Source organism: Barbus barbus (genome assembly GCF_936440315.1).
Source record: "Barbus barbus genome assembly, chromosome: 23".
In the NCBI taxonomy this organism is placed as follows: Eukaryota; Metazoa; Chordata; class Actinopteri; order Cypriniformes; family Cyprinidae; genus Barbus; species Barbus barbus.
In genome coordinates, this window is record NC_136751.1 from 30,857,795 (window position 1) to 30,885,092 (window position 27,298).

Sequence of the window (27,298 nt, forward strand, 5' to 3'; positions counted from 1 at the left end):
GCAAGCGTGGGTCGACGATCGGCGAACAATATCCAACAAGGGCAAGGCAAGAGAGATAATCCAGGAAACACAGGCAGGTATCAAACACGAGAAAACTAACAAGGCAAGACTATAACAACTGAGCCGGCTCTGTAGAGTAGCTATCGCTCGGATATATGCTAAACAATACTCGGCCCCTAGCAAGAGGAAGTCCATGGTTTATAAAGCCTGAGTGATTAGTGTGATCAGCTGTGTGATCAGTGAAAACAGCTGTGTGTGTCATCAGTGCAATGAATGATGGGGATTGTAGTGAAGTGCAAGGGTCCATGCTGTGAGTGGGTGACCTCTGCTGGTGATTAACCGGAAATGCATGGACCAGATTCATGACAGTTTTCAACTGTTAATCATTTTCAAACATTTAAACTACTCAGGATTAAGCTTACAGAAGAACTCACTGATTACTGTCAAACTTTCAGAATACTTCATCTCTTTACAGTTTTTTTGGATTGCTTAAGCACGATTTTCAAAACAGGGCCCGTGTTTTCAAAACACTACACACAATTAGCACAACCACACCCAATTAGCAAAACACTACAGATCCTTTGCATAATTAAACACTCTTGTAAAAACTATACACTTCTGTTTAAAAACCACACTTTGTTACCATACGAAACACACGTTTCACATGTTACTATACTCTGTTTGCACGAGTTACACTCTGCTGTGATAAACCTAAAACACTTTTAGCACTTCTACTTCCCTATGATTAGAGTAGGCTACCATCAACAACGTACAAATATAAAGTAAATCCACCAAACACTACACAAGACCAATGTTGCAGACTGAAGAAACTCATTTATTTCTCAACACGCCCAAAATGTTGACATGGAGATTCATAATACTGTAACAAAATGTCACTTTACGTATTGTACTGTAAGTTTACTGTTACAAAAAAAAAAAAAACTAGACATTGTCTCTTCGCCTAGCTGGATCTGGCCAGAGAATTTCATCAACATGGCAGGCAATGTGGTCATTAGCAAGACACCTTGGAAAGAAACGTCTTGAATGACGAATCCATCCTTGCATTGCTGCTACCTCCATCTGGTCACAGGCCTCCTCCATGGCTTGGATGAGGGGTACCTCAGCCTGGAGATGGAGATCATATACCTTCCACCGCCATGCCAAGAAAAACTCTTCTATAGGGTTGAGGAATGGAGAGTATGGTGGAAGAGATAGGACGGTGAAATGTGGATGTTGCTGAAACCAGTTCTGAACCAGAGCAGAGCGGTGGAAAGACACATTGTCCCAGACAACAATGTATTGCATATGATCGATTTGATTTGCTGCTGTTATGTTGTGCAATTGGTCCAAGAATGTAAGTATGAGTGCTGTGTTGTAAGGGCCCATATGGGCATGGCGGTGGAGGACCCCATTCTGTGTAATGGCTGCACAGAGTGTTAGATTACCCCCACGTTGCCCTGGGACATTGACTATAGCCCTGTGGCCAATGAGGTTTCTTCCCCTCCTTCGTGTTCTCGTCAGGTTGAACCTAGTCTCATCTACGTAAATGAACTCATGCTGGATCTCCTCTCCATCCATTCGTAAAACTCCCTGAAGAACAGCGTCAGGCAAAATTGTGTAGTTCAGTGTAGATCTAGTATACATATTACAGTACAGTAAAAGATTATGAGACAGTATGCAAGATCACACTGCTAAAGTGAATACATACCTCTGCATAATCATGCCGCAGTCGTTTCGGAATTGCGCTCGAAAGGCACTCGATAAATTTGCTTCATTTGAATATGGTTTTTTTTTAGGATGCGTGCCAGTGTTGATGTTGAGACCTGATGGATATCGTTGAAACTGGCATGGTTATTGACAATGTTAGCTTGGAGCTGATTGAGTGTCATAGCATTGTTGGCCCAAACCATGTTTACTATCTCCCTCTCTTGCTGTTCTGTCAACATAGGAGGCCTTCCCCCTTGTCGTTCCTGACCTTCAATCCTATGTAGAAAAAAAACAGTATACAATAGTACAGTAATTTCACAGGAAAAGGTAAGAGAAGTGCTGATACTGCATAGAATACAGTACTGTAAGCAGTTACTGAAACCGTGCAGATGTTTTTGATATGGTGATATTTTTACAATACCTATTTTCCAGTCGAAATGTTCTTATCACACTTGCCACTGTGTATCGGCTTAGATTTGGCTGTACTCGCAGTCCAGCCTCCCTCAGCGTCAGGCCGTGGATGACAACGTGGTCAACCAGTGTTGCGCGGATCTCATTTGTCAGATTCGGTCCTCTTTGAGCACCTTCTTGTCTTCCTCTTCCTCTTCCTCTACCTCCAGCATGGCCTCCATCTCTTCCTCTTCCTCCTCGTCGTCTCTCTTTCTCTGACTCTTTCCATTGTGCTTGAAGACCGATGAACTCACCTGCTGCTTTTTATAGTGCTTATACACCTGATTGGTGTGTCTACAATTAAGCAAACAAGTGTTTGCACACCTGATGACTGTGTTGAACCAATTGGTTGGACGGTGCGGTAATTTGACAGTCAGTGCTTTGGTATTGCAAGGAAGTGACTTCATGATAGATTTTTGTGTGTAATGTATGTTAAGTGTGTTTAGTGTTTTGCAAATCACTGTGTGTAGAGTTTTGCAACAAGTGTGAGGTTGACAATGTGCTTATAGTTGTGCAAATATGGGCTGATGTTTTGCTTCTTGAGTGTAAGGTTTTGCTAATAGTGTACTACTTTTCATTTTAGTGTGTAAGCAATCCAAAAAAACTGTAATTCAATTTTAAAGCACAGCCAGCACAAAATCTTCATTACAAAATATAATTTAATAGCTACGACACTGTGTTTGATATCAAATTTTTTCACAGTTATGACAGGAAACACTGATATCTAACAATACCTTGGAAAAAAAATCAATCTTCAAAAATATAAAAAGCGTATGCCTAAACCCAATGGAAATGAAACAGTTATGAATGCGTATGTGTGTGTGTGTTTGTGTTTGTGTTTGTGTGTGTGCGTGTGCGTGTGTGTGTGTGTGTGTGTGTGTGTGTTTGTGTGAAAATATTCAGATGTAACCCCCTTTGTAATCATTAACATTTTAATTCATTTTAATTAGTGTAATTTAATTACACATTTTTTCAGTAACTCAACATTTATTTTTAAATTACGGAATTCCGTTAAATGTAACTAGTTACTCCCAACACTGATTGTGTTTTGTAAGATGAAGTGGTGTTTTAGCTGATATAACCTGGCTCTTATCTTCGTTACCCAGTCAGCTGCTGCTGAGTTTTGGTTGGGTGTCAGTGTGATGCTGTACAGTAGTGATGTCTGTAAATGGTTGGTGTGTGTAGAGTACGGTCAGTGAGTGTACGCTGGTCGCTCTGCTCGCCGCGAGGAAGGATCGAATCCTGCAGATGAAGAGTGAGTTCACACACGCCGACACAGACGAGTCCGTGCTAAACGCCAGGCTGATCGTATACGCCTCAGACCAGGTGCTTCATCAGCAATCACACAACCTGCTCACATTCCTTTGATTTACACTCAGACCAGATTTATTCAGACACCTTCAGCATTTCTCACATTATCACAGTTTATTCACTTTAGTTTAGGAAATAGTAATAAAATATGACAAGAACAAGAAGGTATGTAATGAATTGTGTTGAATAGCTGTCAGCTGTTAAATTTAAGAACATAATTAGATAATACCAATTTAGCTCAACTAATTACCAAGCAATGCTTCATTTAGTTCAGTCTGTGGTGGAAAAAGGTCGTGTTAGCAATTAGTCAAGTCACCTTTATTTATATATAACTATACAGATTGTGTCAAAGCAACTTTACAGCATCAAATAGGAAAATAGTGTCAATAGATTCAAGAGTTTTATTTGTCACATACACAATTATACAGAGTATAACCAGCAGTGAAATGTAGGTCAGGTCCGCTCCAAGGACAGTGCAATTATATAGTGTACAAATATTAAGAAAAAGAAAAGTAGAAAAAATAAAAGAATAAAAGAAAAGAAAAGATAAAAAAAATATCAATATAAATGTGCAGGTCAGTATGTTGTTGACATAAATAGTAAAAAAGAGGAATGTGCAAAAACGTTGTACAGGGTATTTAAATAGCAGCAATATGAGGTAGAGAAAAATTATGAATAGCTTATTGATATGGTGATATTACATGGAGTCAAGTGATGTTATGACACAGAGTTAGAGTTTAGGAGCCTGATGGCCTGGGGGAAGAAGCTCCTCCTAAGTCTCTCAGTTTTTGCCATCAGGCTACGGAAGCGCTTACCAGATGGAAGCAAAGTGAATAGCTGGTTACCAGGGTGATTAGAGTCCTTGATGATTTTGACAGCTCAGTAATGTAAAATGGCAAGATTAAACACTCAATTTTCGTTTAAAGGCAGTTCATTGAATTCAGTGATAACATTGTCCAGCTCAGTTCAGTTCTAATAGTATCTGTGCTATCAAGTCGACGATATCGCTGGAAATTAAATGTTCCCAGCTTCTCCTCTGACCAGACGAACCAGCAGTTTGTGCAGAGGACTCATCTGGTTCCCGAGGTCTTGTCCTGATGGACGTCTAGGAGACAGGGTCTTCACTGGGGATCAGTCTCTGGGGCTCATCTAGTTGTCCTGGTCTCCGCAGACGTTCAGGGCAGTCGAGGTCATCTCTAGGTGCTGATCCACCATCTGATCTGGATACGGACTGGATCTGGTGGCTACAGTGACCTCAGAATAAGAGAGAAACAGACAAATATTAACGTAGATGTCAATCTTCTAACGATGTAACAAGTACAGCGGGTGTTATGGGAAGTGTTCCCGATTCCGGTTGACCTAAGTAATGCAGCCTAACGATCCTTTAATGGATAGAAGTGTATTAGTGTGTTATGTGTAAGCCAGGTTAAAGAGATGGGTCTTTAATCTTGATTTAAACTGAAAGAGTGTGTCTGCCTCCTGAACAGTGTTAGGTAGAGTTTTGGCGCTAAATAGGTAAAGATCTGGGTGGTGGTGGTGATGGCGCAGTGGATAAGACGCATGCCTTTGGTGTGAGAGACCCGGGTTTGAATCCACTGTGAGACACCAATGTGTCCCTGAGCAAGACACTTAACCCCTAGTTGCTCCAGAGGCGTGCGACCTCTGACATATATAGCAATTGTAAGTCGCTTTGGATAAAAGCATCAGCTAAATTAATAAATGTCAATGTAAATGTAAGATCTGCCGCCCGCAGTCGATTTGGATATTCTAGGTATTATATTATTATCAAATGACCAGAGTTTTGAGAACGCAGCAGACCTGGAGGACTATAATGTGATAAGAGTTCGCTCAAGTACCGAGGAGCTAAACCATTCAGGGCTTTATAAGTAATTAATAAGATTTTAAAATCTATATGATGTTTGATAGGGAGCCAGTGCAGTGTTGACAGAACCGGGCTAATATGGTCATATTTCCTGGTTCTAGTAAGAACTCTAGCTGCTGCATTTTGGACCAACTGTAGTTTGTTGATCAAGCGTGCAGAACAACCACCCAATAAAGCATTACAATAGTCTAACCTTGAGGTCATAAACGCATGAATTAACATTTCTGCATTTAACATTGAGAGCATAGGTCGCAATTTAGATCTGTTTTTGAGATGGAAAAACGCAGTTATACAGATGCTAGAAACATGGCTTTCAAATGAAAGATTGCTATCAAACAGCACACCTAGGTTCCTAACTGATGAAGAAGAATCGACAGAGCAGCCGTCAAGTGTTAGATAGTGTTCTAGATTATTACATGTGGGGCTTTTAGGTCCAATAATTAACACCCCTGTTTTTTCAGAATTTAGCAGTAAGAAGTTACTCGTCATCCAGTTTTTTATATCGACTATTCATTCTGTTAGTTTCTCAATTTGGTGTGTTTCACCGGGCCGCGAAGAAATATAGAGCTGAGTGTCATCAACATAACAGTGAAAGCTAACACCATGTCTCCTGATAATATCTCCCAAGGGTAACATGTAAAGCGTGAAAAGTAACGGGCCTAGTACTGAGCCTTGAGGTACTCCGTACTGCACTTGTGATCGATATGATACCTCTTCATTCACTGCTACGAACTGATGGCGTTCAGATAAGTACGATTTGAACCATGCTAATGCACTTCCACTAATGCTAACAAAGTGTTCTCGTCTATTCAAAAGAATGTTGTGGTCGATAGTGTCGAACGCAGCACTAAGATCCAGTAGAACTAATAAAGAGATACAACCACGATCAGATGATAGAAGCAGGTCATTTGTAACTCTAATGAGAGCAGTCTCAGTACTATGATACGCTCTAAATCCTGACTGGAATTCCTCACAGATACCATTTTTCTCTAAAAAGGAATATACAACCCAAATTTTTAAAATTTGAATAAAATGAAAACTAAAAGAACTTCAAATCACATGAGACTATATTTTATTCACAATAGAACATAGAGAACATAAGAAATGTTTAAACTGAGAAATTTTACAATTTTAGCCAAAAAATGAGCTCATTTCAAATTAGATGTCTGCTACAGGTCTCAAAATAATTGGGATGGGGGCATGTTTAGGCAAGGCAAGTTTATTTATATAGCACATTTTATACACAGTGGTAATTCAAAGTACTTTACATGAAAGGAAGTGAAATAGTCATCAAAAATAATAATCACGGCAATAAAAATAAGGAATTTAAAACAAGGAATTAAAAATAAATAAAAATGGTGTAGCATCTCCTCTTCTTTTCAAAACAGTTTGAAGACATCTGGGCATCGAGGTTATGAGTTTCTGGAGTTTTGGTGTTGAAATTTGGTCCCATTCTTACCTGGTATAGGTTTCCAGCTGCTGAAGAATTTGTGGTCGTTGCCAAATGTACTCTATAGGTGAAAGATCTGGACTGCAGGCAGGCCTTCTGGACCATGTTCACATATGGCTTCCTTTTTGCATGATAGAGCTTTATTTGGCATCTGCAGATGGCACGGCGGATTGTGTTTACTGACAGTAGTTTCTGGAAGTATTCCTGGGCCCATTTAGTAATGTCAATAACAGAATCATGCCGATGAGTGATGCAATGTTGTCTGAGGGCCCGAAGACCACGGGCATCCAACAAAGGTCTTCGGCCTTGTCTCTTACACACAGAGATTTCTCCAGTTTCTCTGAATCTTTTGATGATGTTAAGCACTGTAGATGATGAGATTTGCAAAGCCTTTGCAATTTGACATTAAGGAACGTTGTTTTTAATGTATTCCACAATCTTTTCACAGGAGAGACTCTGCCTCTCTAAGAAATCCCTCTTATAGCTAATCATGTTACAGACCTGATGTCAATTAACCTAATTAGCTGCTAGATGTTCTCCCAGCTGAATCTTTTAAAAAGTTCTTGCTTTTTCAGCCCTTTGTTGCCCCCATGCCAACTATTTTGAGACCTGTAGCAGGCATCAAATTTGAAATGAGCTCATTTAGCGGATAAAAGTGTAACATTTCTCCATTTAAACATTTATGTTCTCTATGTTCTATTGTGAATAAAGTATTGGCTCATGTGATTTGAAAGTCTTTTAATTTTCATTTTATTAAAATTTAAAAAACTTCGCAACATTTCCAGAATTCGGGTTGTAATTGTGAGGATACTACCTTTTCTAGTATCTTTGACAGAAAAGGGAGATTCGAGATCGATCTGTAATTAACTAGATCTTTGGGGTCAAGTTGTGGTTTTTATAAAGTTGAGAGGCTTAATAACAGCCAATCTGAAGGTTTTGGGGACATATCCTAATGACAATGACAAATTAGTAATAGCCAAAAGAGGATCTATGACTTCTGAAAGCAGCTCTTTTAGTAGTTTAGATGGAATAGGGTCTAACATACATGTTGTTGGTTCAGATGATTTAACAAGTTTATACAATTCTTCCTCTCCTATATTAGAGAATGAGTGGAATTGTTCCTCAGGGGAGCTATAGTGCACTGATGCGATACTGTAGCTGACGGCTGCATGATTACAATTTTATCTCTAATAGTATCGATCTTGGAAGTGAAATAATTCATAAAATTATTACTGCTGTGCTGTTGGGAAATGTCAACACCTGCTGATGGGTTATGTTTGAATTACAATTAAAGACAGAAACACTTAAGCAAAATATTTTTTGGTCCCAAATCAATTTATCAATTTTACTGGTAGACCACTGTATGAAGAATTTTGGGGTATAATATTTAATATTTTGGGGTCTTATACCCAGTTTATTTTATTTTACTATCCTCACTTACATAAACAAACTATAGTGTCCTGCACCCACTGGTAAAAAAAATTCAGAAATTATATCTGGTGTCTGAATAAGTTTTGGTTTGACTGTATGATGATGATTTATCATCTGGTGTTTCTGAATTATTGTTGTGGCTCCTCATGAAGGTGTGTTTGTGCTGTAGGCTCATTCGTCTGTGGAGAAGGCCGGTCTGATCTCTCTGGTGAAGATCAGATTCCTGGAGACGGACGAGGCGTTTTCTCTGCGAGGAGAAACTCTACAGCGCGCCATCGAGGAGGACCGCAGGAGAGGATTCGTGCCTGTGATGGTGAATGAGCCTCAGATAATCAGCCGTTTAGTTCGTTACTGTGCAACCATGTGACTGAGTGTGTGTGTGTGTCCCCTGCAGCTGTGTGCGACGCTCGGCTCCACCGGTGTGTGTTCGTTTGACCGTCTGGATGAGCTCGGCCCCATCTGTGAGTGTCATGAGTCAGAGTCACTGAACTCTTCTGAAAAAGCATCACTTCTGTAGCTTCTCTTGCACTTAAGAACTCTGCTGCTTCTCTGTGTGACGCAGGATCCAAAGACCAAACACTGCTTCTGGAATGTGTCTCATATTTACCATGATACTGATTGATATGTGTGTGTGTGTGTGTGTGTAGGTGTGCGTGAGGGTCTCTGGCTGCATGTGGATGCGGCGTATGCAGGTTCTGCTCTGCTGTGTCCTGAACTGCGCTATTTTCTAAACGGAATTGAGTTTGCTGATTCATTCGTCTTCAACCCCTCCAAGTGGATGATGGTCCATTTCGACTGTACGGCATTCTGGTGAGAGACACTTTATTTTCCCGTTGGAAATTATAGACCACAAGAAGGAATTTACACATAATCTCTTATGTTCACCAAGACTGCACTTATTTGAAGCAGAAATCTACTGTAACGTTATAAATGTCTTTACTGTCACTTTTAATGCATCCTTGAGTGTAATGAATCTGATGGGAGTTCAGCGTTTGTTTGAACTGCAGGGTGAAGAATAAGATGAAGCTCCAGCAGACGTTCACCGTCGACCCGCTTTACCTGAGACATGAGAACTCAGACGCCACCGACTTCATGGTAGAGTCACGTTACACTCATTAGAATGTGTTTATCTGTTTGTTTCCCTGCTGTTTGTTGATCAGCGCTCATCTCTCGCAGCACTGGCAGATCTCTCTGAGCCGCCGCTTTCGCTCTCTGAAGCTGTGGTTTGTGATGCGCTCCTTCGGTCTGAAGAACCTGCAGGCTCACATTCGACACGTGAGGAATATAACCTTTACACACTTAATAAATAATCACATCATCCCATGTGTCTCATGAAACTCCAGCAGAAGTCATTTCTTAAATCACTGTAAGGCAAATAGTAGCATTGAACTCAGCGTGTCAGTTGATGTTCGATCGGTTTCATGAAGAGTCAAAGCTAATGCTGCTGTTTCCTGTCTGTGATGATGCATTTCCTGTGATGTCAGAGCGTGGAGATGGCGAAGCTGTTCGAGTCTCTGGTCAGAAACGACACAAACTTCCAGATCCCAGCGCAGCGGCACCTCGGCCTGGTCGTCTTCTGCTTACGAGTAACTAATCTAATGTCACCATACTCACGTGAAATCATCAGAATAACACAATAAACACTTGTTTATAGATTATTGATCAGGTGTCTCATAAAACCCCCTGCGGTGATATGAGAGGACGACATATGACACGGTTTCTGAATGATGCCTTATTCATGTGCTGCGTTCGTCCTCAGTGTTTCTGACTAGTTTTCAAGTGCAGATATCGAAAAATTCTTAAATTAAGATACATTTACTTCAGATGCACAGTAATATGAGATATGATGACTGGTTTCCCGAGAAATGAATGGACGTGAAGTGGAATGAAGTGAGTTTATTTCCAAGTGAAAGCTAATTTTTCTTATATTTGTTATTGAGTATAAAGTATAAGTGAGTATAAACTCACTTCATATCTTGTGTCATGATGCATCTGAAGTAAATATATATTGATTTAAAGGAGTCATATATGATGTGATTTCAAGTTTTCTTTTCTCTTTGGAGTGTTTACAGTTTTTTTGGATTGCTTAAGCACGTTTTTCAAAACAGGGCCCGTGTTTTCAAAACACTACACACAATTAGCACAACCACACACCCAATTAGCAAAACACTACAGATCCTTTGCATAATTAAAAGACTCTTGTAAAAACTATACACTTCTGTTTAAAAACTACACTTTGTTACCATATGAAACACACGTTTCACATGTTACTATACTCTGTTTGCACGAGTTACACTCTGCTGTGATAAACCTAAAACACTTTTAGCACTTCTACTTCCCTATGATTAGAGTAGGCTACCATCAACAAAGTACAAATATAAAGTAAATCCACCAAACACTACACAAGACCAATGTTGCAGACTGAAGAAACTCATTTATTTCTCAACACGCCCAAAATGTTGACATGGAGATTCATAATACTGTAACAAAATGTCACTTTACGTATTGTACTGCAAGTTTACGGTTACAAAAAAAAAAAAAAAAACACTAGACATTGTCTCTTCGCCTAGCTGGATCTGGCCAGAGAATTTCATCAACATCGCAGGCAATGTTGTCATTAGCCAGACACCTTGGAAAGAAACGTCTTGAATGACGAATCCATCCTTGCATTGCTGCTACCTCCATCTGGTCACAGGCCTCCTCCATGGCTTGGATGAGGGGTACCTCAGCCTGGAGATGGAGATCATATACCTTCAACCGCCATGCCGAGAAAATGTCTTCTATAGGGTTGAGGAATGGAGAGTATGGTGGAAGATATAGGACGGTGAAATGTGGATGTTGCTGAAACCAGTTCTGAACCAGAGCAGAGCGGTGGAAAGACACATTGTCCCAGACAACAATGTATTGCATATGATCGATTTGATTTGCTGCTGTTATGTTGTGCAATTGGTCCAAGAATGTAAGTATGAGTGCTGTGTTGTAAGGGCCCATATGGGCATGGCGGTGGAGGACCCCATTCTGTGTAATGGCTGCACAGAGTGTTATATTACCCCCACGTTGCCCTGGGACATTGACTATAGCCCTGTGGCCAATGATGTTTCTTCCCCTCCTTCGTGTTCTTGTCAGGTTGAACCCAGCCTCATCCCAGCCTAGAATACAGTACTGTAAGCAGTTACTGAAACCGTGCAGATGTTTTTGATATGGTGATATTTTTACAATACCTATTTTCCAGTCTAAATGTTCTTATCACACTTGCCACTGTGTATCGGCTTAGATTTGGCTGTACTCGCAGTCCAGCCTCCCTCAGCGTCAGGCCGTGGTTGACAACGTGGTCAACCAGTGTTGCGCGGATCTCATTTGTCAGATTCGGTCCTCTTTGAGCACCTCCTCCCCTTCCTCCTCCTCCTTCTCGTCCTCCTCCTCGTCGTCTTACTCTTTCTCTGACTCTTTCCATTGTGATTGAAGACCGATGAACTCACCTGCTGCTTTTTATAGTGCTTATACACCTGATTGGTGTGTCTACAATTAAGCAAACAAGTGTTTGCACACCTGATGACTGTGTTGAACCAATTGGTTGGACGGTGCGGTAATTTGACAGTCAGTGCTTTGGTATTGCAAGGAAGTGACTTCATGATAGATTTTTGTGTGTAATGTATGTTAAGTGTGTTTAGTGTTTTGCAAATCACTGTGTGTAGAGTTTTGCAACAAGTGTGAGGTTGACAATGTGCTTATAGTTGTGCAAATATGGGCTGATGTTTTGCTTCTTGAGTGTAAGGTTTTGCTAATAGTGTACTACTTTTCATTTTAGTGTGTAAGCAATTCAAAAAAACTGTAAGCTGTTTGTGTATAGATAAGATCCATAAGGTTGCAAAGACTAAAGTCTCAAACCCAAAGAGATATTCTTTATAAAAGTTAAGACTCGTCCAGATCTTCCTAAAACGCCTCAGTCAAACACGCCCCACACGTCTACGTCACGGTGTGGGAAGATTTGCAGAACACCGCCTAAATGTTTACGCAAAGAAAGAAGGCGTAACTTTTATTCATGTTGTAGAATTGTTGTCGTGGAGATGCTGTGTGTTTCCAAATATGGTAAGGGGCATAACATTTCCGTCACATGCTTGAGGTATTCGGCCAATCACAACGCACTGGATAGCTGGCCAATCAGAGCACAGCACGCTTCTCAGAACCATGACGTTTGTAAAAATCGACGTGTTTCAGAAAGGCAGGGCAGAGAGGAGCAACAATAATGTACAGTATGTGGAAAATAAGGTGTTTTTTTAACCTTAAACTGCGTAAACACATTGCATTACACCAAATACACCAAATAATGTTATTTTTAGCAACATCATATGACCCCCTTAAGAATTTTTAGACTTTGTACTGGACAGGACAACAATATTGAGTTGAGCATGTCATATTTTGTGGTGCTGTTGTACACAGTTACATCCTTAGATACACCTTTTCTACCTTATTTACCCCTAAAGTGTGCAACTTGTTGTTGACAAGTCATGGTCGATGGTTTTGATCACACATTCAAATATTGTAACACTTTATTTTGATAGTCCACTTCAGACAGTCTACTAACAGTAAGTAACGTTGCAACTACATGTCAACTAGCAGTCATTAGAGTATTAATTGACTGTCTGCTTAATATCTTCTAACACTTTATTTTAATGGGTCCACAACACACTATGAGAAACTTTGCAAGTATTTGTCAAATTATTCTACTAACCCTAAACCTAACAGTCTACTAGAGTTATTAGACATGTAGTTGCAAATTAATGAGAATTAGTTGATATGTAGTTGCTTATAGTTAGTAAAATGTCTAAAGTGAACTTTCAAAATAAAGTGTAACCAAATACTGCTGCTTTATATCCACACCAGTCACACCACACGCTCCATCTGTCCTTAGGCTGGAAACGGAGCTACGCAGGAGTTACTGCGCAAACTGACTAAATCAGGGCAGATGTTTCTGATTCCAGCCGCCATCGGGAACAAACTCATCATCCGCTTCGCCGTGACATCTCAGTTCACGAGTGCTCAGGACATCCAGAGAGACTGGAGCCTGATCTGGCAGACGGCCAGAGAGGTGCTACGCTCCTGTGCTCTCTCGCGCCAGCCCAACGTGCTCTCAGATGAGGAGAGCGAGGACGAGCTGAGCCGGATGCGTCTGGAGCCCATGATCGATGAGCATCTGGTGCGGCAGGGCCAGAGACGGGCCACTCGCTCGCTGAGCTGCAGCGCCGAGCTCCCGCCCCAGAGAGTGCAGAGAGACGCCCCGCTGGAGCAGATCCCCGAGCGGCCCGCACGGGAGCACCGAGCGCAGAAGAGGCTGCTGAAGTTCCACAGTGTGCCCAGTCTGTCCCAGGTGTGGGCGCAGTGCGGCATGCAGCAGCTCTACCAGCCCTTCAGACGAGGATGGGTCACCAGCAGAGCCAGCTGTTTCAACTGCTTCCCTCTGGAGACCAGCCCGCTGCCCACCAAATAACACACACTCACTGACACACACACACACACCCGCATGCACATACACAAACTCACACACTCACAACACACTCTTGTGCACTTATGCACACACATACACACACTCACTCTTATCCACACACTTTCACACATGCATAGTCATAGTACACACAGATTTGCACACAATTTTTCATGTGCATACTCACACATGCATACTCTTGTACACTGTCACACGCACACACACTCACAGACACCCTCGTGCACTCACACACAAACTCACACTCACAACACACACTCACGCAAACACTCTTTTGTGTACTTGTGCACACACATACACACAGTCACTTTTATGCACACACTCTAACACATGCATACTCCTGTACACACACACACACACTTGTAAACTTTTGCATGTGCATACTCACACATGCATACTCGTGCACACACTCGCACGTGCACACACATTCACACATGCATAGTCTTGTACACACACACTCTTGCACACTCTTACACACTCACACTCATAGTCTTGTATACACACTTGTACACACTCTCGCACATGCACACACACATTCACACATGCATAGTCTTGTACACACACACTCTTGCACACTCTTACACACTCACACTCATAGTCTTGTATACACACTTGTACACACTTTTGCATGTGCATACTCACACATGCATAGTCTTGTACACTTGCGCATACTCTCGCACATGCACACACACTCACACATGCATACTCTTGCATATGCACACACACACACTTACACATGCATAGTCTTGTACTCACATTTGCACACACTTTTGCATGTGCATACTCACACATTCGTACTCCCGTATGCACACACACTCATGGACACTCTTGCACATGCACACACACACACTCACACTCACATGCATACTCTCGCACATGCACACACACTTACACATGCATACTCTTGTACACACACACTCTCACACATGCACACACACTCACATACTTTTGTATACACACTTGTGCACACTCTCGCACATGCACACACACACACACACACACACACAGCTGTAGAACAGTTTCTCCAGGACTCAAGTGTCAGGATGTTTTCAGACGGGCAGGTCAGTGCAGCATCGGCACACTCACTACTGTACCTGTGACTATTAAGCAACATCAGAGAACTGTGAATGTATTGTTAAATGACTGAAACACTGAATCTCAGGGGAAGTTTAAGTGAATATTTTAGGATGACAAAAGGTTTGGTAATCCCTGATGTAGACAAAAATAATTAATGCCTGTGAAGTTATAAAACATTTACATTTTTGTTGTAGCAGATCTTCATGTGCTCTAATAAAAGCTTCTGGTCTATGACTGAAATGACTGATCATCAGTTCTGTACATGTGTGAGATGATATAATTGTGAAGAAGGAGAAACATCATGAACAACATCTTCCTCTTTCTTCACGTGTGTTCAAAGCATCCCATAATGCACCTGATGAAATAATGACTGTCCAGAGCTGGAATCTGGTCCTTTTAAACGATTTAATTTACCCAAATATGATGATTCCCTTCATAAATGATAAAGGCAGCTTTATATTTTCATGTATACAGATACAATACTGCATATGAAAAGTTGCGATGATATAAAGAGGTGTGATGTTATAAAAACATGTTTTCTAAATTAAAAAATTCTTTGTGATCATACAAAGTAAAAAAATATTAAAATTATTTAGTAAATAATTAAATGGTATTAGTTTGTATTAGCATTGATTTATTTTAAATCTTTTTTGACTGAATATTAGAAATAATATTAAGTTTGAGTAATATTGGATTTCATTCATGTTGCATCTTTTCCAGACATCTAGTTGTGTTGTTTCAGAGTGTGATATTATGTATTAAATGTATTAAAATCATAATCTCTGTAAAATCAGTTTATGGATTTGTTTCCAGCTGAATAAATCTGGTTGTGTGTTCATCAGAGTCTCATGTGTCCGTTCATGATGGAACTGTAAATCTCCTGCGTCAACGGCACAAAGGTCTGCTTCGACTCGTCCAGGAAGAAGAGTTTACTCCGGATGACGTTTGGGTCGAATCCCTCCTGCACCAGCTGACCTTTGACCTGTTTGAAGGTCCCCGTCACGTCCAGCTCGTCCTGCGGAGGAGTCAGACGGGCTTCAGAACACACTGATGTCAAAACATACAAACACTGAAGTTCTGTTAGCCATAATAGTGCTGTGTGTGTGTTTAGTACATCATCAGCACGAGTCCATAGATGTGCTTCCACAACTGTACAATTCCATTCATTATCACAGCTGAACTGACTCCTGTAGGCTTTGCGTGTGTGTGTGTGTGTGTGTGTGTGTGAGTGTGTGTGTGTGTGTGTGTCAGTGAGTGAGTGAGTGTGTGTGTGTGTGTGTGCGTGCGTGCGTGCGTGCGTGTGTGTGTGTGTGTGTGTGCGTGCGTGCCTGTATCCTGATGAAGTGTGGTCTGGCGTACGCCGGCAGGAGGTTCTTCATATGTTTGTATGTGGCAGATCCGTCAAACTCCATCCCGTCTGTGAGCTTGAGAGCCGCCATCCCAATCCGTCCCTCGTGACCTGAGAGAAACACATGAAATCTGAGACGATCGGACAAACACTGCTCCTCCATCAGCTCCGAAGATCCTGACCTGATACTTTCACACCGTAGACGTATGCGGCTTCAACAGAATCCAGCATGAGCAAAATCTCAGACACTTCAGTCGTGGCCACATTTTCTCCTTTCCACCTAAAACACCAGAAGCAGGAATTAATCATTCAACTGCATTCAGTAACACTTTATTCTGAGAGTTCACTGTAGACGCTCTACTAACTATCAGTAACATTGCAAACAGTGCTGGGATGTAATAGGTTACAGATTAGAAGTTACCCTGTTTAAAATGTAAGAAGTAGTGTAACTGTAATTATAGTTGATTACTTTTCTAAATTTCTAATGAATGTTTTCAAAAGTTAATCATTTTCAGACATATAAACTGCGCAGGATTAATTTTACAGTAGAACTCAGTACTGATTACTGTCAGACTTTCAGAATACTTCAGAAATTTAACTTTAATTAAGATTATAATAATTTAATTTATTTAGAGCACAGCCACCACAAAATCAGACTTTAGCACCTCTTTTTACTTCAATTCATCATTCTGAGGTTAAATACTCATTTAAAAACATAATAAGATATAGTTTAATAGCTGTGATACTGTTTTTGAAATTAAAAATTTGCATAGCTATGACAGGAAACACTGGCATCTAATAAAGCCTTGGAAAAACAGTTAATCTTAAAAAATAAAGCATATAATAGGAAATAAAACAATCATGGAATAAGCATAAACTCCTGAAACATCGGTGTCTCATATTTTGAAGCAGTCAGTGCAATTTGGGAAAGGAATCAATCAAATCTGTATGTGTGCTAAAATATTCAGATCAGGGGCGGATTTAGTGATTTGAGCCTGCGGCAAAATATAGGAATGGGGCCCTATACAGTATATTTGCACACATTTACCAAGATCATCCTTGAGGTGCGCTTCTCTCATAAACGCTACTTTATCAAATAAAATGAAAATGCCATCAAAACTTTTCTTGTTTAGTAATTTTAACTACACATTTAAATTAAACTGAAAAAAAATTATTAAAAGGTAATAATACATTTACACACTTAAGGATTATATCAACCAAAAGTAACTGTGTATGCGTCCTCTACTTGGGTCATTCTCATAAAGTAAGCAGCATTTAAAACAATACACGTATAATACGCACTGTTGCTCAATATTCAATTAGGCTACAGATTCAGATGCATGATCGTTTCATTTGCTACAAGCAGGATACACAAGAAGCACGTTCAACGCAAACAGTTGTTGTGGTACTAAAGACCGTAAACAGCAACCGTTCAAGTGTCCGCACTTAATGTGCATCTGGTTTATGAAAAGCATTTTAGGGGCTTTTGGGCGACCAAGGCAGTCTCCAACCTTTGCCTAATGGTAAGTCCACCCCTGATTCAGATGTAACCTCCTTTGTAATCATTAAAATTTTCATAAGTAACTGTAATTTAATTACACATTTTTTTTCTCAGTAACTGTAAATGATTAAAATTACATTTATTTTGTAATTAAATAATGTAACTTTGTTACATGTAACTAGTTACTCCCCAGCACTGATTACAACTCCATGTCAACTAGAGTTTTCATGGACTGCCTGCTTAATATCTGCTCACACTTTATTCTGATGGTCTTCAACACAGGTTCGACTGACTAGAAATAACTGAAGTGCATGTCACCTTACTCTACTAACCCTAACCTGACAGTCTACTAATGCTGAGTTAGCTGACATGTAGTTAACCCATGTCCTTCATTCACTGAATCTCACCGGAACGTGTCTCCAATGCGGTCCTGAAAGTAAAGGAAGCCGTCGCGGTCGGCTAATATGAGATCTCCAGTGTTGAAGTACAGATCTCCTTTCTTAAAGACGTTCTTCAGCTTCTTCTTCTCTGTTTGAGCAGGGTTTTTAGCGTAGCCGCTGAACGGAGCGATTTTATTGATCTTTGCCACCAGCAGCCCGGTTTCACCTGAACAGTAAACAGACACATCAGCCGCTCAAACACAATTCACTTTAGTACAGTTAATTATCATGCATTTTGTTTCCAGATGTTCTGGGTTTCCTCTGGCATCCCTGCATCACTTCTGATTGAACACCTTCATGATGGTTTTACCTGGAGCGACCTCCACACACAGTCCACTGGAGTCTCGCACCGGCTCCTCCGTCTCTGGATTGAACTTAATGAAGGCAAAAGGAATCAGCATCTGCACACACACACACACACACACACACACACGTTCATCAACATACACATGAGCAGAATCACATTTACAATCATAGTTAGTCTTGAGTGCATTGTGGACCTTGTGGATGGCAGTCACTCTCCCGATGGAGCCGATTTTCCCGGTGTAGTTTATGAATCCGATGTTTCCCTCGGTAGCTCCGTAGCATTCGCAGATGCACACGTTCCCGAAGCGCTGCAGGAATTCCTCCCACGTCTCCGCTCTGATGCCGTTCCCCAGAGCCAGACGCACACGGTGATCACGGTCACGCTCGCTCTACAGACACACGGTTTCAACTGTCACAAGAGTCAAAGGCCATCCTTCTGATCTGTGTGTTTTCACTCCTTTTCAATCAGTATTGACTGCACATGTGACATACAGGAATGAAGTTGTTTTCAAGGCTGAAATACGTGGATGACTACTGCTCAGATTCACAGTCTGGAGTCAGTCTGCAGATCTGAGTTGACCGATTTTATAGAAAATCATGAGGTGTATAACCCGTTTCCGCCACTGAATAAAAATAAAACAAGATAAATGCAACTTTATATAACTTTGTGAGTTGTAAAATGTTTATAATTTTTTGAAGGGTGATGTTTTGTAGTATTTATAGGGGTTATTGTATACGGTATTATACTGATGTTTTTCTTACATAATCTGTTTTGGGATTCTCCTGCCCAGGGACAGCAGATGAAATTGAGCTAATTCAGGGGCAGTTTTATAACTGCCATTGTCCCTGCCAAGTAATGAATTAAAAGGGTCATATGATGCAATTTCAAGTTCTCCTTTCTCTTTGGAGTGTTACAAGCTGATTGTGTATAGATAAGATCCCTGGAAAGAAAGGCGTTGTGGTTTCAGTAACCGCAGTAGTGTTGATGCAGCGGTGTCAGGGAGACGCTGTGTGTTTCTAAGCGAAAGCAAACTTTATTTGGCCTTCCGGAAGTAGAAGCATTTAGGAATCATTAAGATTACTTACAACAGAACAGCAACGCATTTTATGGACGACCATTTCGTGAACCTAGGAGAGGAGGTCATTCTGACTTTGCTATGACAATCTGGCACTTCTGAATCAGCGACTGTAAGTATGTTTTGTTATTAGTTTAAGTATTTGCTAATGACTGTTTAAATGTGGAGTTTTGCGCGTCGTGTGTGTGTATGTTTGTATTGTATGTATTGAACTGATGGTAAAACTACGGACATTATTTACTGTCTTTCTTTACTATAATTAAAGCTGAAGCTGGCAATTATGGAAAGGGGCATCATTCCGACACGGCTTGCGGTGTTCGGCCAATCACAATGCACTGTCCCAGTTGGCCAATCAGAGCAGACTGCACTTGTCGGAAGGAGGGACTTTTTTTTTTTTTTTGTCGAAATCGAAAGGTTTGAGAGAGGCGGGGCATAGAGGACTTACAATAATGTACAGTATTTGAAAAATAATGTGTTCTTTGAACAATAAAACATGTCAACATATTCTGTGACACCAAATACACAAAATGATGTTTTATTAACAAGGTTTGGGAGGAGCAGGATCAGATAATCAGTCTGGCCCAGGTGGAGCTCGTCAGCTAATCACCTTAACAAGCACATCAGGTGTATATATATGCAGCCAACTCACCTCTGTTCTGTGACAGTTTTCCAGCATCCCACCTCCATCCCAACTCCTCACTCTTAATCTAATTTCATCCCATTCTTGGGATGGGGGGGGTCTCTGGGCTCGGGCTCTATCCCGAGCTCGGAGCCCTCCCTCCGGACAGCACGCCAAATATGATATTATATGTTAGTGCAAACTCGTGAAATAATGATCTTTAAAAAAGCATCATATGACCCCTTTAAATAAAACACAATTCTGCCTTATTTCCTCGCAATTCTGACTTTTTTTCTCCTAACAGTGAGAACTTGCAATTCTGAGTTATAAAGACTGACATTTTTCTTACAATTGCGAGTTTATATCTCGCAATGTTTCACGCAATTCTGAGAAAAACAGTCCGAATTCTGAGAAAAAAAGGCAACTAACTTTTTATTTTTTATTCAGTGGTGGAAAAGGGCTTCCATAGTATGATGGACACAGACTGTGATTTTTTTAGCTTCAGCCATCCATCAATCCATCCAGTCAGAGCAGTTTGTATTCAGAATTTAGTGTGTGATCCTTTTAGTGCATCATGTCCAGTTTTTCTTTGTAACCATTTACAAATTCATTGAATGTGTATGATGCCTAGTGTTTTAAAACCTTTTCAGATATCTGAAGTCATGTAGTGTATTCCAGTGTTAGGGATGACACACACACAGAGAGAGCAGAGGCGTGTACCTTGGGCGTGTTGCACAGGTAACGCATGACCTCTCCGATGTACTGGATGACCGTCACCTCATGCTCCCGACAGTCGTCCCAAAACCGAGACGCAGAAAACTTCCTCTTCAGCACCACTGTGATCCCTGAAACCACAGACACGGACGAATAAACCACTCTAACCACTCAGTCTGATCGGAAATCTGACCCTCCACAAAATCTAGAGACGTGCAGCTCAGATGCAGTGTTGATGTTTAACAAAAACGTGAACAAAGGACTTGATGTGAAAACAGTATTTTTTACCATCGATTTGGTACAGATCTCAGATCACAACAGAAATTCTCAAAACATCCAGTCAAGCTGCCAATGCTTTGCTGCATTCATGCATTAATTACGTACAATTATCTGCTGTTTCCTACATTATCAATTGCTTATGAACAATAAATCTGTTCTCTCCTCAAAAAAAATATATTAGTTCACAGTCATAAAATGAAAAATTGGTGATTCTATAGTCATATTTTGTATTAGCCTTTTTTTTTGTAAATGTGTCCTGAATTGATTGATTTCTCTCAGCTGAATCTTGACTTTCACTTATGACCGTGGCTGATGCTAACAGGTTTCCACTTCATTTGACCTGCAGATGGACCTTCATTTGACAGCAGGATCTGAACATGCAGTAGAACCAGAGACGTGCGGTCCAGCAGATGTTCCCGAGTGTGTATTAGGGTGCGTTCCTGAGTGTGTATTGGGGTGTGTTCCTGAGTGTGTATTGGGGTGTGTTCCTGAGTGTGTATTAGGGTGCGTTCCCGAGTGTGTATTAGGGTGCGTTCCTGAGTGTGTATTAGGGTGCGTTCCTGAGTGTGTATTGGGGTGCATTCCAGAGTGTGTATTGGGATGTGTTCCAGATGTGTATTGGGGTGCGTTCCCGAGTGTGTATTAGGGTGCGTTCCTGAGTGTGTATTAGGGTGCGTTCCTGAGTGTGTATTGGGGTGTGTTCCAGAGTGTGTATTGGGGTGCATTCCAGATTGTGTATTAGGGTGCGTTCCTGAGTGTGTATTGGGGTGTGTTCCAGAATGTGTATTAGGGTGCGTTCCTAAGTGTGTATTGGGGTGCATTCCAGAGTGTGTATTGGGGTGCATTCCAGAGTGTGTATTGGGGTGCATTCCAGATTGTGTATTAGGGTGCGTTCCTGAGTGTGTATTGGGGTGTGTTCCAGAATGTGTATTAGGGTGCGTTCCTAAGTATGTATTGGGGTGTGTTCCAGAATGTGTATTAGGGTGCGTTCCTAAGTGTGTATTGGGGTGTGTTCCAGAGTGTGTTTTGGGGTGTGTTCCCAAGTGTGCATTAGGGTGCGTTCCTGAGTGTGTATTGGAGTGCATTCCAGAGTGTGTATTGGGGTGCATTCCAGAGTGTGTATTGGGGTGTGTTCCAGAGTGTGTTTTGGGGTGTGTTCCCAAGTGTGCATTAGGGTGCGTTCCTGAGTGTGTATTGGAGTGCATTCCAGAGTGTGTATTGGGGTGTGTTCCAGAGTGTGTTTTGGGGTGTGTTCCCAAGTGTGCATTAGGGTGCGTTCCTGAGTGTGTATTGGGGTGCATTCCAGAGTGTGTATTGGGGTGCATTCCAGAGTGTGTATTGGGGTGTGTTCCAGAGTGTGTTTTGGGGTGTGTTCCCAAGTGTGCATTAGGGTGTGTTCCAGAGTGTGTTTTGGGGTGTGTTCCAGAGTGTGTATTAGGGTGCGTTCCTGAGTGTGTATTGGGGTGCGTTCCAGAGTGTGTATTGGGATGTGTTCCAGAGTGTGTATTGGGGTGCATTCCAGAGTGTGTTTTGGGGTGTGTTCCAGAGTGTGTTTTGGGGTGTGTTACCGAGTGTGCATTAGGGTGCATTCCAGAGTGTGTATTGGGGTGTGTTCCAGAGTGTGTTTTGGGGTGAGTTCCCGAGTGTGTATTAGGGTGTGTTCCAGAATGTGTATTAGGGTGCGTTCCTAAGTGTGTATTGGGGTGCATTCCAGAGTGTGTATTGGGGTGCATTCCAGAGTGTGTATTAGGGTGCGTTCCTGAGTGTATATTGGAGTGCATTCCAGAGTGTGTATTGGGGTGTGTTCCAGAGTGTGTTTTGGGGTGTGTTCCCGAGTGTGCATTAGGGTGTGTTCCTGAGTGTGTATTGGGGTGCATTCCAGAGTGTGTATTGGGATGTGTTCCAGAGTGTGTATTGGGGTGTGTTCCAGAGTGTGTATTGGGGTGTGTTACCGAGTGTGTATTAGGGTGTGTTCCAAAGTGTGTATTAGGGTGTGTTCCAGAGTGTGTATTGGGGTGCATTCCAGAGTGTGTATTGGGGTGTGTTCCCGAGTGTGTATTAGGGTGTGTTCCAGAGTGTGTATTGGGGTGCATTCCAGAGTGTGTATTGGGGTGTGTTCCCGAGTGTGTATTAGGGTGTGTTCCAGAGTGTGTATTGGGGTGTGTTCCAGAGTGTGTATTGGGGTGCATTCGAGAGTGTGTTTTGGGGTGTGTTCCAGAGTGTGTTTTGGGGTGTGTTACCGAGTGTGCATTAGGGTGCATTCCTGAGTGTGTATTGGGGTGCGTTCCTGAGTGTGTATTGGGGTGTGTTCCAGAGTGTGTATTGGGGTGCATTCCAGAGTATGTATTGGGGTGTGTTCCAGAGTGTGTATTGGGGTGTGTTCCCGTGTTTGTATTAGGGTGTGTTCCAAAGTGTGTATTGGGGTGCATTCCAGAGTGTGTATTGGGGTGTGTTCCCGAGTGTGTATTAGGGTGTGTTCCAGAGTGTGTATTGGGGTGTATTCCAGAGTGTGTTTTGGGGTGCATTCCAGAGAGTGTTTTGGGGTGTGTTACCGAGTGTGCATTAGGGTGCATTCCTGAGTGTGTATTGGGGTGTGTTCCAGAGTGTGTTTTGGGGTGTGTTCCTGAGTGTGCATTGGGGTGTGTTCCAGAGTGTGTATTGGGGTGTGTGTGTATTGGGGTGTGTTCCAGAGTGTGTATTGGGGTGTGTTCCAGAGTGTGTATTGGGGTGCATTTCGGGTGTGTGATGCCGTACCCCGCTCTATGGCTCCGGTGAGGCCGGCGAGGAAACCTGCGCTGTGGTACAGGGGCAGGCAGATGTAGAGGACGTCTCCGGAGATCACACCTGTCATGCGCTGCAGGAAAGACATCAGCCAGAGTCTGTGGTGGTTGATCACTGCCGCTTTAGGAAGACCTGCAACACACAGATACACCTGAGCAAGAGCCGCACTTGCCTCACATACCTGAGAGAGAGCGGAGACTCACCTGTGGTGCCGGAGGTGTAGATGTAGAGGGCGGGGCTCCGGATGCTGATGTCACGCCTCAGGCTGAGGGGCAGAGCCTCTTCTGATGCGCCGCGCACCGCAGCAGACAGATTGACGATGCCGTCCGTCTCGCAGCCGCCGAACAGCTGGAGCACAGACACGCCGCACATGCGCAGAGATGGCAGAACCTCGGCCACCGCTGAAGCCAAATCTGCACAAACACACAGCACAATACTATAGAGCATTGGTCTCAAACTCAATTCCTGGAGGGCCGCAGCTCTGCACAGTTTAGGTCCAACCAGCTCCTAATCATTTTTTGATTAGTTTGATTAGGGTTGGAGCTAAACTGTGCAGAGCTGTGGCCCTCCAGGAATTGAGTTTGAGTCCAATGCTATAGAGGTACTTTAGTCATTAAAACAGCATCAGCCAGTCAATTCATCTGTATCTCATGCATTTAGTGGATTAGTTTAAACCTGCACAGGCATTTCCATCTGACAGCACTTCAAAAACCAAACCCACACACAGTGTTGGGGAAAGTTATTTTAAAAGTAATGCATTACAATATCGCATTACTTCCTGAAAAAGTAACTAATTACATTACTAGTTACTTTTTTTTTGGAAAGTAATGCGTTAGACTACTGTTTTTTTATATAACGTTACTTTTTCTCATCAGGGCTGGGCTTGGTTGTTTGTTCATGGTATTAAAAAAAGTTATATTTCTGCCAAATAAAATACATGAAGGATATTTATGTTAATTAACATTTAATTGTTGCAGGTTTGTGTCGTATTCTGAATCAGCATTTGACTGTTTTTGAGCAATACTGCATCTGTTTTTGTGCAGGTGAGATGACTTCTCTCAACATGGCAACACCAGAGCTGTCAGTCAATACATGAGAAACAAAGGAACTGGAGTTACTTATTTGAAAAAGTAACTCAGATATTTTCTTATAATTTAAAAAGTAATAAGTTACTTTACTAGTTACTTGAAAAAAGCTATTTGATACCCCAAACACTCCCCATTCATGAAACCTACTCAACTATACAAATTGATTTACACTCGTGTTGCTTTAAAATAACTACAATTATTTTAGATTCATTCATACAATTTTATTTTTATTATTTCTTATTATTCATACAATATTTTAATTATTTTTAGCATTTTTTAAATGAAAAGCTCTCTCCTTCATCCCATTCTGATGCACACATGCATTTATAAATTTTAACAAGAATTCTATTTTGTCATGAAGTGACACCACAATTATAGAAAGTTCCTTTTCATCATATTTGCATTCATTTAACTGCATAATTTGTATTAATTTTTTAATGCCTATTAAATTCTGATGTTAAACTAATTCTGAAGAAAGGTAGACGCTGAATTAATTACATATCAAATGAATCCATATGACAGCAATTGCCCATTTTAATCAGAAATGAACATGTTAGGTTGGCAAAACATCCGGAAACTTTAAAAATCCTTTGAGGTTGAAGGTTATAGACCAGGCAGACAAAATCAATATTTTAGGATTTTTTTATTTTATTTTATCATATTTTATTACATTTTTCATGGAAGACCAGAATGCCATTGCAATTCAGTAGCACACAGCAGTCACGCTTACACATGAGTGAATGTCATTCATTAGATCAAGAGTAAACTTTAGATAGATAGACACAGACAGACAGACAGACAGACAGACAGACAGACCGATAGATAGATAGACAGACAGACCGATAGATAGATAGATAGATAGATAGATAGATAGATAGATAGATAGATAGATAGATAGATAGATAGATAGATAGATAGATAGATAGATCAGGTTCTGCTGGCACTGAAGCTGGTGTTCACCTGCATCAGTGATGAGGGCCGTGGCGCCGCAGCAGTCGCAGCAGTGCAGCAGAGATCGACCCCTGAGGTTCGTGTTCAGGAGCGCGACCGTGCAGCCCAGTTTCGCGAGCGCGAGCCAAGTCCACACGTACTGGGGCGCGTTCCCGTGATAGAGCGCCACGACCTGACCCGCGTGCACGAGCGCGCGTTCCCGCAGCGCGTTCGCGACTCTGTTACTGATCCGGTCAGCATCGAGGTAAGAGAAAACCTCGCCCTCGAACACGATAAAGCGCTTCTGCGGGTGACTCCGCGCGACGTCCGCGAACCGGTCCAGAATCGTGTAGCAGGGCGTTCCGCGGCCGAACCGAGCCACCAGCCTCCCGACGTTAAACGTTCTGAGTACGAAGATAAAATCCTGAGTAAAATACGGGAAACGAACGTACAGGAAAAGTAAGCAAGAAACGGCCAACCCGAGGAGAACCGAATAAATCATGTTGATGAAGAAACGGGTTACGGGTCTAAAGTTTAAAGGTTCGAGTGACCAATCAGCGCGGAAGGCGGAGACTGACCGCTGCCAATCACTCCTCCAGACTGAGACCCTGGGACCCATCTTGAAGGAGATCTCTACCTGAGCAGGTGAGGAAGGAGGAGCGAGGATGTTTCTTATGGAAGTGTTTCTGGTCGAGAAACCTTTTTTCTTTTCTTTTCTTTTCTTTTTACAACTAGGAGCATTTCTCAGTACTTGGGTCAGTTTTTCAGAAGTCTTCACACGGCGAGCACAACATCAGTGTCTGTGGCTGAACTGCGGATCATTTATCGTTGCTTTGGTGCAGAATACATTCATTGACAACATCTTCAAATTACATCCATTCTTTTCTGCTTCGACACAAACTCCACTACACAAGCTGATCTGTTTACATACTGTCTACACTTAAGTTCAGTACAAAAATGACTGAAATTTGCAACATTTCTACAGTAATATCATATAGAAACATATTCTGAATGTAAAAGCAGTAGCTGAGCATCTTCACAAGTGTTAGTCTTTCACTTTCATTACCATCTGTACAAAAGAGGAATACTTCTGCACTGTAATATAAACATGGATCATATACTGCAGTGAATTATAAAGAGCTAGTTTCATAAAGACATTTTACAGAAGAAAACATTGTATAATGCTATGCTGTTATTATGTTTTAGGTCGTTGTGTTATGAGTGATAAAGTGTGTTTGTTTGGTGAAAAGCTTTGCTAGAGTTGCGTTAGAATGAGTTGATTTGAGACATTAATGAAGTGTTTTGGTAGTTTTATGCATTCTGAATGAACTGCTGTGTCAAGCTGAAATATATTTAGAAGAACTGTGTGAAGAGATCAAGAATATTCCAGTATAGCCGACAGGTTTTC

At 41.6% G+C, this 27,298-nt stretch overlaps 2 protein-coding genes across 2 annotated transcripts in view; one reads left to right on the forward strand and one right to left on the reverse strand.

Moving 5' to 3' along the window:
* The window catches only part of hdc (histidine decarboxylase), a gene marked incomplete at both ends in the record, with an annotated part of 18,219 nt that extends 4,500 nt beyond the window's left edge, over window positions 1–13,719 (forward strand). The window contains 8 exons of the mRNA XM_079374291.1: window positions 3,343–3,483; window positions 8,401–8,544; window positions 8,626–8,692; window positions 8,879–9,041; window positions 9,239–9,326; window positions 9,408–9,506; window positions 9,716–9,817; window positions 13,144–13,719. Coding sequence (XP_079230417.1) covers window positions 3,343–3,483; window positions 8,401–8,544; window positions 8,626–8,692; window positions 8,879–9,041; window positions 9,239–9,326; window positions 9,408–9,506; window positions 9,716–9,817; window positions 13,144–13,719 — 1,380 coding nt within the window. The remainder of the gene's footprint in view (window positions 1–3,342; window positions 3,484–8,400; window positions 8,545–8,625; window positions 8,693–8,878; window positions 9,042–9,238; window positions 9,327–9,407; window positions 9,507–9,715; window positions 9,818–13,143) is intronic.
* A 1,476-nt stretch (window positions 13,720–15,195) lies between these two features.
* On the reverse strand, window positions 15,196–26,485 carry slc27a2a (solute carrier family 27 member 2a). Its single transcript, XM_079374405.1, has 10 exons — window positions 25,921–26,485; window positions 24,076–24,285; window positions 23,846–24,004; window positions 20,819–20,943; window positions 18,598–18,792; window positions 18,408–18,498; window positions 18,065–18,263; window positions 16,339–16,436; window positions 16,137–16,267; window positions 15,196–15,823 (listed from the first exon to the last, which is right to left on the reverse strand). Exons 1-10 carry the CDS (start codon window positions 26,390–26,392, stop codon window positions 15,647–15,649), a joined length of 1,857 nt encoding a protein of 618 aa, XP_079230531.1. The 5' UTR covers window positions 26,393–26,485; the 3' UTR covers window positions 15,196–15,646.
* Between the last annotated feature and the right edge of the window lie 813 nt (window positions 26,486–27,298).